The sequence below is a fragment of the Prosopis cineraria genome, unplaced genomic scaffold (genome assembly GCF_029017545.1).
Source record: "Prosopis cineraria cultivar Desert tree isolate PC_DT_omini unplaced genomic scaffold, ASM2901754v1 PC1, whole genome shotgun sequence".
Lineage (NCBI taxonomy): Eukaryota > Viridiplantae > Streptophyta > Magnoliopsida > Fabales > Fabaceae > Prosopis > Prosopis cineraria.
In genome coordinates, this window is record NW_026555332.1 from 48,992,215 (window position 1) to 49,007,287 (window position 15,073).

Below are 15,073 nucleotides of genomic sequence, written 5' to 3' on the forward strand. Positions count from 1 at the left end.
ATAATGATCATAGCCATACAACGAGAGTTAAAATTGTTTACATATATAATATAGTTATTCAGTAATATGGATTCATTCTTAGTGAACATGAAGCAGGGCAAGAATGAAGAGACACAAGTGCAATCAAGGGCTGGGAAAAGAAACATTCGTCGGGTAACGAAAAGGTCCCCAGTTACAATAAACATGAGGTTCACTTCCATGTGTCGCCTGGTTTACGACCATCGTCTCGTCATTAGAATCGGACCACATCATCATATCATACTGCGAGGCTACGTCTTCACCAGGTAATGGCGGTAGTTCAAAATCGCTACTAGTACCAATTATTCTGTCCTCCTTATGATCCTGCATGGAGTTAAATAACCCACCGAGAAGATGACTCTCGACATCAAAATGCGATTCTATCGTGGATGGTTGCGAGAGACCCCAAACTATGTCGGACAGACTGGAATACTCTACGCAAGGATCAAAACCCAGTGTTTTCATGAGTTGATGATGATGTGGCTCCTGATGACTTGAATCTGGGTTTTGATTGAGAAAATTCGCATAAATCAGTGCCAGATCAATATGGGGAGCATGATCAGATGGCAGTGATGAGGAGCTAGAAGGCGAAACAGCAGAGGGATGGCGATTAGCAGCATGTGGCGAAGGCAAGGCGGAGTGTCTGAGTAAAGTCTTGCAAGCATGGCGCCTGGTTTTCCGGCAGCCACCACCAACGGGGACGTTGCGGAGGGATCCTCCTTTGGTCCAGTACCTTCTGCAGCCCTTGCAAAAGTAGCGAGGCTGAGTTAAGCTGTAGTTATTGTAATAGCAGAACTTGGTGTTACATGACCCACACCTTGGGCAATTAGGTGACACTGATATCTCCGTATTATGCTTCCACGCTCTCTCCATCTTCTCTCGTGCCCTCTCTACCCGTCATCGATCTGACACTTGAGACAGAGAGAGAGAGAGATATCAACAAATATATATATGTAAATTGCTTGGTATGGAGTCGATAGGTTTTCAGATATATATATATATACACACACAAGGGTGGATGGAGTGCACGAGGATGAGAGGGAATGCGCCTCGAGGGCGTGCACATGAGAGCGCATGCATGGGTGTAGGCAGTCTAGGTAGTGCTTCACAATTCCGTAGGCTAATTACATGGTGTCGGTGTTTGCTCTTACGTTGCTTCATGATATGAGGGTTAGTGAGGAAGCAAACTCCTCGGTATTATACCATTTCACGTTCCTTACAAACGCCTATGCAACCTCATTTTCCCATGGATATGGATTCCTTAGCTTCTAGTGCTTTATATTGTGCAAATGCTCAAGTGATGTGTAAAAGTAACACTTTATGATATTTGATCATATAATCATTTTTTTTTTAAGTTCTAATAGATTTATCATTTTTCTAACCCTTGAGCACTGCACAGAAAAAGCATGGAAGAGTTCCAAATCAATTTATATAACATCTTAAACCAATCCCACTCTCTGCAAAGAAAGTTTTACTATAATGAGCCTAGCTTGTAGATTTTGCAGCAGTGACATAGTCATTAACATCGTGTTCTTTTCCTTTTTTCTTTTTGGGCCAAAAATGGTCATATATAGTGTTCCGTTCCCACTTATTTCTGTCTAATAAGCTCAGAGGAATGAAAGACGTTCGATACCGGGCACTATGTATAACGTCATTAATCATTAGTTAAATCGGATACTCGTCATCTTTTCTGATTTGTTAACGCGGTCAGACCTAAAAGATTGTTAACCCAGAAGTTGAAGTTCTACTTTTGCTTCGCTGCTCTCTGAGAATGTAGTAGCCACTCTGATAAGCAAATTATTTGCTTCACTAGGTGTCTTTTGGTCATGTGGGAAGAGCAAGCATTTTAGGAAGGAATGTCTCTCTCACGGTGATCATATAAACGTCAATCGTTGACTCCTATTTCTTGGATCATGGGCATCTCGGATGTTGCTCCCATAATTCTCATCAAAAGTCACTTAGTTTTGTCGCAAAATGCCCACGAAACATGCGAAAATCGATGCCAAAGGGTAATCGCTTAATCTCTCTATCCTTATTCACAAAGATGCTTGCCCGAGAAACAGCTCAAAAAATTGCCAAACAAAGTAAATTAATAGACAATGCTTGAAATTGAGATGACATGATTATGAGAGTCCTTCAAAGCAGACTTTTAAATTTTTGCAAATACGATGTCGCACGTGGATTTAAAGATCTTTGCTTACGCACCAAGATAGGAGAGAATTAAAATTTCCCACACCCGGAGAAAAAAAAAAAAAACTGTCATAAGTAATTCGTTGTGTATCTTACAAAATATAAGATTACCAAGCAGCCAGCACATATGCTTCTGTGTTTGAAAGATCTTGTAAGCAGAAACTCACCACTAAGTTAGCTATCACCCGAGGAAACAACAGAACTCACATCGGCAGCAAAATATCTCGTGCGAACTTCTGAACAGATGTCATTCAGGTTCTTTCATATGTTTCTTTGTTTCATGACTCTACTTTCTTCAACAGTCAACCACTATAGGGCCCAATCGTTGTACTTTTTTTTTATATAGTAGCTTTTTTTCTTCTATTTTTTATTTTTTAAATGAGTTTACATGAATACACAGACACACACGTGTGTGTGACAAAAAGGTTGTGACACAATAATATCATACAAAGCTATTACATCTCGAAAGAACTTGAAAAGGGTTTAAGGTATATAAATGAGTGCACTGCACATCCCATTGAACTAACTTTTTAATAAGAGAGTAGTGGTTACATGACAAAATATATCAAAGCCAAATCCAAGTTTGCCCCTTCAGTGGATCACCTGTGATGAAAGCGTCACGAATTAGTCAGAAGAGTTCTTTCGTCCCACTTCATAAGGAGTTGGGAAGAGTTTAAGATATATAAGTGGTTGTGCTGAACATCTCATTGAACTAATTTTTTGGAGAAAAAGTAATGATCCCATGACAAGAAGCACTAAAACCAATCCAAAATGTCCAACACTAGGCTGGACATTAACCAATGTAATGAAGAGTGTTTAGAAGAGAAGAATAAGAATATGATCCTAAATTAAAGATAAATCGGGTTGCTTCTAGATGATACCAAGGTTTCTCGAAGGGAGTGGGCGTAAAATAACCATTCAAGAAAGAGCAGATGATTAAAGCCACGACAACTATTGGCTTTCCAACAAGGTTTATGATTCGATGAGTGTGATCTGTTGCACAAACCCTCTCTCTAGCGCGAGGCTTGGCACGGGTTGAAAATGAGTGGGTTCAATTCAACAGTGCGTGCGTCCTGGTATTTAGCATTTTAGCGTCGTGATACCGAATTTGACAATCCTAGTAGGTTCAGCCTGTGAATCATAGCTAGAGAGTTGTCCTGCTGACTCGTAAAAACAGAAACTTTGTTTTCCTCTTGAAATCGAGCCCCAACACCTGGGTTGCCTTGGATGGAAAGCAGATGCACTGAAGACGTATGACGGGCGGTTCCCCCACACTCCAATTACATAATTTTCACTGCCACCGTAAATTATCAAATTAAAGAACACAATTTTTTCGTTAAATTTTATGGTAACATGTTTCTTTGTTTCATTTTGCATATCAATCAAACTTACCATTATTAGTACCCTCAGTCAATTACAACGCACAAGTACAATCTAGCAAGGACAAATCGAGCATATAAATTATGGTGAGACGACAATGCTACTTACATTTGAATAGTCCTAATTAATATCTGGGGAGGGCTTAAGCAAAATATAGGGTTGCTTCCTTATGGAGGGAGGCCACGTGAGGCCTGCACACAGATGCAATGCAATCCCACTGTAGCCCGAGCAAACAATATGGCGCACCAACTCAAACTGGATGCCGTCAGCCCCGGAAAAACGATCATCTTGTATTCTGACTATGCAGTAGCTCCACGGCAGCAGCAACCACTCCCTTTCCTCCAGCAGAAATGTCCAATCCTGGTTCTTCAATCTTTCTGTTTAATAGTTTGTCAAGCTCCCCGCGCAATTTCTGCCAATCTCATTACCATGAGATATTTTGTGTATGCATGGCTCAAGCGAATATTCAAGGCTGTAGTAGAGAGAGAGAGAGAAACAAACAATAACACGAGAGGGGGGAAGATTAAGAGAAATTACCCTTATTAGCTCAACGACACTCTTTGAAGCAGAGAAATGAAGGTAACCTCCCAGCATCTCTATGCCCTCCCCACTTTTACTAGGGTTAAGATTACCACCAAATAGAAGTAGAGCATAATCTGATATGTTGGTTGAGTCTCTGATATAAATACTGGTCGTTTTAACCTTTTCACTGTACACCATGTAGGGCAGAGGGAAGAGATGAATCCCCGCATTGACAGATGCAGGATGGATATCAACCTTCCCAACTTCTTTAGTGTAGAAAACTGTCCGTTTTCCTCTTCTTTTGCACTGCACAACATTTGGGTAGAGCCCAGCACAAAGAATCGCGCAAATCATCTCCAAATCATGGCTGTACTGGTTGTAAGCCTGAATAGATGAGTCAATAGGATATCTGTTAACCAAAACACGTTCAAGAGAGAGGAAAACAAATTTTGAAGAAGCTATGGGAAAAGACATTTCAATTAATATATAAATTTGAGACCAATATCTTACACTAGCGCCCCTGGACTTGTCAACAAATCCAATGTCTGATAATAAATTGAGAAACTGCATTCTCATATCATCAATCATCTGCAAGGTTACCGAAGAAAGAAAATTATCCCAGCAGAATTGCCTGTCCTGTCCTCTACGTTTTGCATCCTTCCATTCTTCAAATGCTTTCAGAAGGGCTATGTGATCACTGAATCAAATATACATCTTGAATTTCAATATTCAAAGACAAGCACAGTCAAAATTGTAAAATCCATTGTAACACTGTCAGAGACGAGCACAGTGCCTGGCTATATAACCAACCTGCAAGAATCACCAGCAAAAGATCGCTTTGCCTCATCAGCTTCCTCTTTTCTGTTTATGGGTAAGACAAATGGGTCCCGATATGCAAGAGCAGCAGCTATAGTCAAGGCAGGATTGAGACATTGAAAAATAGAACCCATCAGCAGCATCTTCCCTATATTTGGGTCCAAGGGCATGGTGCAAAGATGCCGACCTATTAGATGAAAATCAATTCAGATAACATCCAAAGCCAATGCTCACAAATGGAGATAATAATATACAGCATAATATACCCAGTGGAGTAAGCTCCTCCTTATCATCTAATGCCCCAATTGTTTTCAGAAGTTCAATAGCATTCTCCACAGCAAGAGGATCTGGGGGTTGAAGTGCTTTTGCTAGAAATGATCCTACAGTTCCAAGCTGCAAGCTTTTGATGTGCAGGCACAACTCTTGCAATGGTGTCCGGAGAATCTCAGGCAACTGATACTGAGGCATTGCATCGTGGATCACTTTTGGATACAACCTAAAACAAACTCCAGGCTGCACACGACCAGCACGCCCTCGTCTCTGACACATTCTCTCCCATTAGTAAATAAAAACTATAGTGACTAAGAAATTCAGCAATCATTACAAGCTCGATCAGTCAGCCACAGCAGTGTGAGATGTTCCCCAACATAAAAACTACCCATGTGTCAATACCTGATGAGCGGAAGCCTTTGAAATCCATGATGGTAACAGACAGGCAAGCTTGTTTAAGGCATCATAACTAGTCTCCTTTGCTTTTCCACAGTCTATGACATATAATACATCGTCTATGGTGATGCTACTCTCAGCAATATTTGTAGCGATTACAATTTTTCTACATTGGCAGAGTAACATTAATCAAAACCAGAAGAGGTAAAATGACAAGATATTAAGATACATGACAACAACACAATCACATCATATCATTTTATGACAAGAATTAATCTAAACAACACTGTGAAGTGTAGATCAACAAGGTTGATGCACTGTAACACCACTAACAGAATAAAAGGCAGATGTGACAAGAAAATCATATATCATTTTATGAAATTCTAAAAGTATCAACAACAGCATAACGAACAAATAACCAAAAAAAGGACCATGTCAACCCCACAATACAGGTAGATTTTCCAAAAGTTTGTACTGACCAGGACAGAATATATATATATATATATATTATCAGATGAAAGAAAGCAGAAGGGCATAGGCTTAAATCTTGTATATGGAATATGATGATGCTCTTGTGAGCTAATAGAACATTAAAGGAGGCAGCGCTGTGCATGGAAGGCAGCAACAGCAAAACAAGATTGAATGATTTTAGTTAAAGTGTCACCCAAATAGCACCCATTTGCTTGAACCAATTAATCTATGGTAATCTAACAATTGGCCAAAATGCCATGATTATTTCAGTTGACTGCAACAGATGCAGCTTCTGCCATAATTTCCAGAATGCATCCTTTTAGCTCTTACATAACTCATAAATCAAAGGTTCAATTGTACGCATCAACTAACATGAACAATAATATCCAGTGCATAAATAAATACTAAATAAACTGAAAATGGTAGCTTTATATTGAATTAGTGACTTTTCCACAAGTAAAACCCACCCCATAATGTTTTGTTAACTATAGCACAATTAGAAAAAAATATTAATGATGAGAAGAGAAACAAAGAGGAAAAGAAATCTTCACCAAAATCAGAAACAAAAGGGGGAAAACCTGGCTCTAACTCAAAAGAACCCTCCAATCCTTTTGAAGATGTAAAAGAAACAATCCCTAAAGAAACTGTTGGCAGAAACCCACGAAGAGGACATAAAAACTGCTCAAACTTTTCATAGCTTACTTCCCAAGCAGAAATGTTTCAAATAAGATCAGCAAAAGAAAAGGGCTTACCTCTTGTTAGGAGGAGGACGGTCAAATATTTCACGTTGGTTGATGGTAGGCATTGAACCATGTAAAGGAAGAATCAGAAACTTGCTAGGATCTCCAAGAAAGTTATTTCCTTTAAGTTTGTCAAATAGTTTGGAAATATCATCCCAGCCAGTAAGAAATACAAGAATTGCTCCATCACCCTCATTTCGACATATATATTCAATTGTTGCCTCTACCTGAAACATCATAATAAATAAAATGGAATAAGAGAAGTTGAGTACTGTTTGAAAAAGGACTCACCTAGATCAAGTGACGAACAGCACATTTGAACAAAAGCATAGACCACATACCAAACCCAAATCAACCTTCAAACCAGACCAAGCTTCAAGAGACTTTCTAGCATGTAAACTGTAATTTTTGTAGTGATTGTCTACATCAATATCCTGCAATAAACAAACGTAAAACATTATACATGCAATTGCATCACAAACACTATATATTAAAATACAGGCCAATCTACAGTAAGAAGCTTTCAAAAGGAAACAAAGCTTACCATATAACCAATGACATGAAAAGCCTAAAGAAAATCCTAGTCAACAAATTTCCAGAAAAATCACCCAAAAAAGAAAAACTGAAAAAAGTCATTGGCGCCTCAAATAGAAGCATTACAAGGAAAGAGAAGCATCTTACATTCAATTCTTCACAGGGAGCAAAGTACAAGTTCTTTCACAAACTAAAAGGCACTATATCTTACAAGCAGAAACTACATTCCAAACCAAGCATAAGTCTACGTCCCAACACCTAAAGCCATTTAAGACAGTGTCTAGATTCACCTAACTACCACAAAGCAATTACAGTCTCAAATTACTAAACCACTGATCATATTGCTAACACACATTTCACCAGCATGCCCAGATAAGTTCTCCAAGGTGAAAAAATTGAATCCATTGATGATGTCATCACAAAAAGAGCATCCCTTCTGGGACTTCATTGCAATCTGCCTTTCAACAAAAAGTTATAATTGCTTCCATTAGGAAGTTGCCACCTGATCCTCCAAGAAACAATCTAATCTAATAATTTCTGAACTCCTTGATATTCAAACAATCATTCTAGAACTTTATAGCCATAGATCATTTTTTTGAAGACTCCAGTTATAAAAATACCAAAAATAAAACTCCACTTGAACTCCTCCTTTCCTCGAAAAACAAAAAAGACAGTAAAGACATAACACCAAAGTCGCCTTCGAACATGAATGCAACCCAAGAAGACAAAACAGAGTTCATGGCATCTCTATACATCACGTAAACTCCCTACACTGTATGATAGGTCAAATATACATGCCTCAAACAATTCAGTCAGAGGATCCTTCTTAGGAGCTTCTTGTTTTCTCCTCCTCCTTGAATTCCCCTCAAAATTGTCAAACTCTGACTTGATGCTGTATCGAGTTTTCTCCAGTGCATCTTCTAGGAAGAGCTCCACAACAGGAAAAGTAAATCCCTGGCACATGATACGCAAAAACAATTACTACATATGTGGGGAAAAACGAACTGAAACCTACAGAATATGCGATACCGGTATGTGCATTGTTGGGGCATTGGTGAAGTACTTAGAGAATAGGTCAGCATTAATGGTGGCACTCATTAGAATGAGGCGCAGATCTGGACGGCGAGGCAGAAGGTCATGCAAAATTATGATCAAAAAGTCTTCATTCATCCCTCTTTCATGGATTTCATCTACCATCAAATGACTAATCCCAGTTAACTCAGGGTCTTGAACCTGAATAAACAGGAAAGAAAAGTAAATGCCACAAGTTGCAGGCAAGAATTTATGAATATCCTACGTGCAGGTACTAGTCAGAGGCCTTTTTTTGCCCAAAAAATAATGATACACAACACAGAATGTCCAGTGACCTTACTAAACTTGTGACCTGAAATTTTGTCACCTTTATATATACTTTCTACACAAACACAACTTAAATCTCAAGGGATGACACTCTATAGTCAAGGAAAAGAAACTAAAATTCAAACAATGCAGGAACGGAGTATTAAAAACAGGAATTGTTTGAAATGGAAAAAATTCAAATTACCAGCCGACGAAGCAATACGCCAGTGGTGCAAAATAAGAGGCGTGTTTGAGCTGAGCGTTTTGCTTCAAGTCGAATTTGGTAACCAATTGTTTCACCAAGACTCTCCCCCCTTTCAGCTGATACTCGAGCTGCAACAGAAATTGCAGATATACGACGAGGTTGAGTACAAATTATATTGCAACTAGCTCCACGTAAACATGATATCTCCTCTTCTAGAATGAACTGTGGCAGCTGAGTTGTTTTGCCACAACCTGTCTCTCCTGAAACTACCAATACCTGCACTTTTCGTGAGTCAAACTTTACTTTTTGATATGAAATCATCATTTTAATCTTTAAACTACTGCAACTGGTGATAATTAAGGAATAATTATAAGCAAAACTTTAAATGAGATCCTATCCTACGAGGCGGATGTTAAACGCATGAAACCCTCCTTAATAGATATTCATATAATCTATTATCTATCACATTCCAAGAAATAGGAAGTCATAGAAATTTTAAAACTCCTTCATTTTGTTTCAATCATTTAATATCTAATAAAGAAAAAAAAAAGTGAAAGCTGCACATACCGAGGCTGGTGAATCAACTATATTATATAAGGCATAATGTTGAGTTATGGATAGACAATTTGCCCACCTGATTTTCTTGAACTGCTTTCAGAAACTCGGACTTCATTTTAAATGCGGGAAGATTTTCCCTAAATGACTTCATTGTTTTCAAACTATCACTCGCCTGCACATAAACACATAAAATTTAACTCTGACAGCAGTTTTAAGAGGCAACATATAAGTAAAGAAATTATAACAAAATTAATATGAAAAATGATATTACGTTGACATTTAGATGTCAAAAAAGACTATGCACCTGCATGTTCTCCTGTCTTTCTTTGAGTTCAACACTAAGTTTCTCGTTGGAAGAATCAGTCTGCTCGGCAGAAAGAAGTTTTATAGTAGTTATTGTTTGCTTTTGCTTCTCATTGGTTGTTGTGGAAGGCACATTAACTGATCCTGCCCCACGGGGTTGGGTATTATTCAAAAGAGATCCTACCCTCCTTTCGATGTCTGAGGACATTTTAATCTGCAGAAAGCTCACAACCATGAATGGATTTACAAAATTTTTCTGGCAAAAAATGGTTATTCGTCATATAAATAATGATATACTAGACCTCCTTCTGTGTGGATCCATGACGTTCATCAAGATCAGCACGATAATCAGGCAACAGAATTTTGCTAACGACGAGAGTTTTCCCTTTGTTATATGCATGGCTTCCTTTGCCCAAGCACAAAATCACGTGAAGTAAATGTCAGACAGGATAAAAATGTCAGAATTATCAAAGTATCGAATTAAATGTTTCTATTTCCACACGTATATACATGGTAGATGGCTATCCCAGTAAATTCAATCACAGCTGAGCATTAGGTAAAGCACATAGTAAAGTATCCCTTAATCCAAGGTGACGCCATAAGACTGCTGGTAGAGAGCACATATAAGCACACAACGGCATTGATATAACATCAGGTTAAAGGATCAAAATTCAGGGAGGGGAGGAACCAAAGATAAGGAGTGAAAATGGAAGAATATCGGAGAAAGTAGAGCATCTATTCCCCCAGCCGCCGGCTGATGAGTGCGCAGTTGCATATTGTCTGCAATAATTAAAACGGACAGCCTACAGTTCAACCCCAGGTAACATGGGCAGCACGTTAAACTTCTTCCCCTTTCTTTCAATTAAGCTTGTTTGGAGAAACATGGTAAAATGTTGCCTCAGACGTGCCATCCCACTTCAGTTTTTTGTGGAATGACAGACTAAAAAAGTATATAATGGACTTACAAGTACAGCCCAAGTTCATAAGCCATGTCAGCGAGGGTTTGCTGGTCTTCACGACTATAATTACGCTTAATGATCATCTCTTGCTCTCCTCCTCTTTTCATCTTCTCAATCTTATCCCACCATTCTTTCTCGTCAAAGACTTCCTTCTGCATCTCACAAAAATAAATAAATAAAACCCCAGTTAACAAAGGAATATTTCGATTTCTAGACGCCGTTCGTTGAAACAACATTAAGCTGTCATTATCAATCATTTTGCATGCCTTTGTCGTCAGAGAGACCGGCAAAAAATTTTAGCTTTTAGTTTTGCAAACCGATTTGCCAATTAAAAACTATGCAACTCAATCCCCTTGTCACGCAAAACATCTCAGAGACAAGCATTAAAAACAAAATAACATCGGGCCCAATATATCTTAATATTATTTGCTCAGCAAATAAGGAATTAACATGGGAGTATAATTTGATCCGTGATATTACCTCGCCCTGCATTTGTCTCAGGCGCTCGGCTCGCCATACAGGGTCCCACCACCTTTGCCCTCCGCCTCCACGCCCGCCGCCGCCGCCGCCGCGCCCGGAAGATGTGGCGCCACCCCTTCGTCCACCTCGGTAATTGGGTCGGTAAGACATGTTCGATGTCGAGACTCGTGGCCGGCCCGGAAGCTTCGGAACGTGAGGGTGTTTTGCGAAGAAATGCCAAGGCCTAGAACAGATGGACATTTATAACGCCGCAATTCGGTGGCTGCCGAGTGGTAAACATGCTAACTGCACTGGGGTTTGGTTTTTGGACAGTTGGGCTGAGCCTTGCTAGCGGCGCGCATTTTGTATTCTTCCAGCTTCATTTGCCCATGTTCAGAGTTTGTCTAGGACCTTGATCTTAAATTATTTATTACTTTTTAAGAACAATGATTTACAGTTAGCCATGATTTCATTAACTTAAATTAATGTTTTTCAATAATATTAATACATTTATGGGTCATGTTTTCTGCCCCTAAAAGGGGTGCAACACTTTAGGAAACATTATAAAAAAAAAACCTAATATTTTAATTCTTTGAGTTTTAACTCAATCACGACTCAATCTTTTAACACAGCTTAATTCTTCAATTTTTATATGTTCAGAATTTTAGTCTTGTTTATTGGTAAATGATTTTTATTTTTTCTTGAATAATTTGATGTGACACAAATAATTCTTGATAAAAATAAAATTACCTCAACTCAGCTTCATATTAAATTCTAAATTCTGCATTAGAATAATGTTTTTTTTCCTGAAAGGGGAGCAACGCTTTAGGAAAAAATTTAGAAAAAACTAATGTGTTAGTTCTTTGAGTTTTAATTCAATCAAGACTCAATTTTCAGATGTTCAGAATTTTAATCTTGTTGTTTAGTGAATGATATGTATTTTTTTTCAATAATTTGACATGGCACAAATAATTCTTAATGAAATAAAAATTATCCCAACTCAACTTCATGTTAGACTCTAAACTCCACATTAGAATTAAACAAAAATGCATGGAGTTGGATATTTTCCAAAAAAGTATAACGCAAAGATGAGATGGATGGGAATGACTTGGAGCAAGAAAGTGAGTAAGATGGGTGAGGAGACAAACGAGATCGGCCACAAGCAATCGATAAGCTGGGGATCTCCACCATTTATGGTGAACCTTCTATTCCATTTTTTATCAATCACCTTTTATGGTTCTTCCCTGTTAGAAACCACAATCATCAATGACAAGCGAAAGATAAATGGCAAATCAATATATAACAAATCGATATGGCTCATTTGAAAGCTTTATTTTCTTATTCTTCTTCTTCTTTTTTTAGATCGGTTTGTTTTTCATTAAATTTGTAAGAGATTTGGGTTAGTCTTCTTTATTGGTTTGAGTTTCATTCTTCATTGATCTCATTCGTCATTCCAATAATGGGTTTCCTTCTTTGTCAAACTGGGTTGTCATTCATGAGTTCATTCCGATTCCTTTTCACCATTCAAGTGTCCTTCTGCTCTTCTTTTTTTCTCTGTCAATCCTTTTTTTTAATCATTCCCTTCAATCTATTTTATGCATTTATGTTATTCCTTATTAAAGACCGTCTCAATCTTTCTTTCAATTAGTGACTTTGCTAATTAGTCATAACGATGGCTAAGTAGTAAGTGATTAATGCTTCCACATTCAAGATACTGCACCATCACCTCAAGCTTCCCTAGCCTTCCTCTTCTTTCATCATCTACACCAACAACACTAACATTTTTTCCCAATTTTATAAAAAAAGCCTCACATAGCTTAGTTGGAAGCTAACGTGAACAACTTTAACAACATTATTAATGATCTTTGCCACAAAGGATAACATAGAGGTGAGTTTAAATTGTTAGGAACAAAAGTATAAAACGATAAAAAATTTGATGATTAAATTGTAAACAAGTCTAAAATTTAAGAATTGAGTCATAATGAGTTGTATTTGAGAAATTAAATTGTAGTTAAATTAAAATTTAAAGGATTGAAATATAATTTTTCTCAAACTAATGAACAGAAAATATAAATTAATTTTGTAATTTTACACCCCTAACTAAATAAAAATATTTGAATTAAAAAATTTATTAAATATGTAATATTTTAATAATTGAGACATGATAAAACAACACATTCACCTAAATTGCCATGTCAATTTGTTTACTATAATTTTTTAAATGATAACTTTATTTGTATTATTATAATCATAGTTATAGAATTTAATTGTTATTTTTTTTGAAAAAATATTTATTTTTCAATTGAATTATCAAGCAACTGCTTTTCCGTTGAAGCATGCCACCACTTCAAATTCAATTCAGGGCCCGCTTGTCTGAGATAAAAGTTAAGTAATTTTTAAGTAGTTTAAAAATTTTATTAAAATAAATTTATTTTATAGAAATTTTATAAAAAGAAAATATTATTTTGTGTTTAGTTAAAATAATAAAAAATAATTATTAGTAAAAATGATTATTAGTTAGTTATTTTTAAATTTTATAATACCCTCCTTGATTTTTAACTTATAAAAATAATTTATTATTTTTAATTTTTATGATATATTTGTATATTCTATCTTTTTAAAATATTCTCTCTCGCCTGTTATATTATATTATTTTCAGAAGCTACTCAAAGTAATTTTTTAAAATAATTTTTTTTAAATTTTGATTATTTTTAAAAGTTTAAACAAATATAATAAAAACTCATGAAATAATTTTTTTTAAAATAAGTGATTTTCTTATAAAATAAGTTAAAATAAACGGATTCTTAATTTATAAGTCACCTCTCCAATTCATAACTATTATTTCTGGTCCAACGCCCACCCAATTTATGTTAGTGTATTAAAATTAATATTTGATTAATTTGATTTATTCATCAACATATAAGGTAAAATTTAAACACTAAATAAAAATGATGAGCATGAAAATATATTTTACCTTTTTCTGGATGTCTTGTGTATTTGTTTGTGGTTGCATTATGTCAGAAAAGGCAGTAAATTTTGTTATTCGGAGTAATGTAGAAAGAAAAAAAACCATAGATTAGTCAAATGAATATCGGATCATGGCATGACGAAGGGTAGCTTGGCTTCTTCTCATCTTAATTGTTGAATTTATTTTTAAATGGTTAAAATTTATGAAAAGTGAATAAATAAATTTAAACTTAATATGTAACTATTTTTATTTAAACTATCATTATAATTAAAAAATAACAAAAATTAATTTTATGTAATGTTAAATCTAAACTATTCAAAAATGAACTTAGAAGTTGAAATGAAAAATAGAGATAAAATGAAAAGAGAAAAAAATCAAAGACCAGCCTATTTAGATAGCATAATAATTGATTATTTGAGCCAAAAAAATCATTTGTAACAAAAATTATCCAAACAGTTAATTTTTGTGATAATTAATTATTGAGTTAGAATCATGTTTTAAATTAAATTTTAGAAGATTGCTTATACATTTAATTTTATTATTAAATAATATATTTTACTTCTTAAATAAAGTTTAACAAATTTGATAATATTAAATACAAGTTCATCAATAATTTAAGAACTGTTTGAAATTATTTTTATTTTATGATTCTGAAAATTAACATTTTATAGAACATACTTTAAGAATAAAAAATAATAAGAATATGTATTTTTCTCATTCTTTTTTATTCTCCAGAATACCAATCTTGAACACGTAAAAATTATTTTTATTTTTTTATTCTTCAAAATAATATTTTATTTTTTGTTTTTCAAAATATTTTTTAAAACACATTATTAAATGGATTTTTCAATTTCCTTATTCTAGAAAATAGAAAATTATTTTTAGAACAAGTTTTCAAACATACCCTTAATTTTAAAAAATAATATCTTTTATGATAATTTATACA

At 35.6% G+C, this 15,073-nt stretch overlaps 2 protein-coding genes across 5 annotated transcripts; both read right to left on the reverse strand.

Moving 5' to 3' along the window:
• Positions 1 to 946, reverse strand: LOC129303526 (dof zinc finger protein DOF3.5). The gene is made up of 2 exons (XM_054942903.1): positions 836 to 946; positions 1 to 754 (listed from the first exon to the last, which is right to left on the reverse strand). The coding sequence occupies exons 1-2, from the start codon at positions 889 to 891 to the stop codon at positions 124 to 126; spliced, it is 687 nt and encodes a 228-aa protein (XP_054798878.1). The 5' UTR covers positions 892 to 946; the 3' UTR covers positions 1 to 123.
• A 2,640-nt stretch (positions 947 to 3,586) lies between these two features.
• LOC129319876 (DExH-box ATP-dependent RNA helicase DExH1) lies at positions 3,587 to 11,518 on the reverse strand. 4 transcript variants are annotated; one of them, XM_054964975.1, is made up of 16 exons: positions 11,181 to 11,518; positions 10,707 to 10,852; positions 10,044 to 10,143; positions 9,743 to 9,955; positions 9,515 to 9,610; positions 8,881 to 9,156; positions 8,367 to 8,570; positions 8,136 to 8,291; positions 7,145 to 7,237; positions 6,816 to 7,030; positions 5,599 to 5,758; positions 5,193 to 5,466; positions 4,921 to 5,113; positions 4,621 to 4,807; positions 4,126 to 4,494; positions 3,587 to 4,000 (listed from the first exon to the last, which is right to left on the reverse strand). In XM_054964975.1, exons 1-16 carry the CDS (start codon positions 11,418 to 11,420, stop codon positions 3,872 to 3,874), a joined length of 3,051 nt encoding a protein of 1,016 aa, XP_054820950.1. In that variant the 5' UTR covers positions 11,421 to 11,518; the 3' UTR covers positions 3,587 to 3,871. The 4 variants fall into 4 exon arrangements, with proteins under 4 accessions (XP_054820950.1, XP_054820971.1, XP_054820957.1 ...); XM_054964996.1 differs by lacking the exon at positions 11,181 to 11,518 and having other exon boundaries at positions 10,044 to 10,147; positions 10,707 to 10,846; XM_054964982.1 differs by lacking the exon at positions 11,181 to 11,518 and having other exon boundaries at positions 10,044 to 10,544; positions 10,707 to 10,846.
• Between the last annotated feature and the right edge of the window lie 3,555 nt (positions 11,519 to 15,073).

Bases quoted from the DNA above. Each gene is read 5' to 3' on its own strand.
- LOC129303526 (XM_054942903.1), bottom strand. From the start codon at position 891: ATGGAGAGAGCGTGGAAGCATAATACGGAGATATCAGTGTCACCTAAT. The intron at 755-835 runs GTGTGGGTCATG...CAAGGGCTGCAG, and splicing joins GTGTCACCTAATTGCCCAAG to AAGGTACTGGACCAAAGGAG.
- LOC129319876 (XM_054964975.1), bottom strand. From the start codon at position 11,420: ATGTCCATCTGTTCTAGGCCTTGGCATTTCTTCGCAAAACACCCTCAC. The intron at 10,144-10,706 runs GTAAGTCCATTA...GGGCAAAGGAAG, and splicing joins TATGAACTTGGGCTGTACTT to CCATGCATATAACAAAGGGA. The intron at 8,571-8,880 runs GTAATTTGAATT...CTGTTTATTCAG, and splicing joins GCGTATTGCTTCGTCGGCTG to GTTCAAGACCCTGAGTTAAC.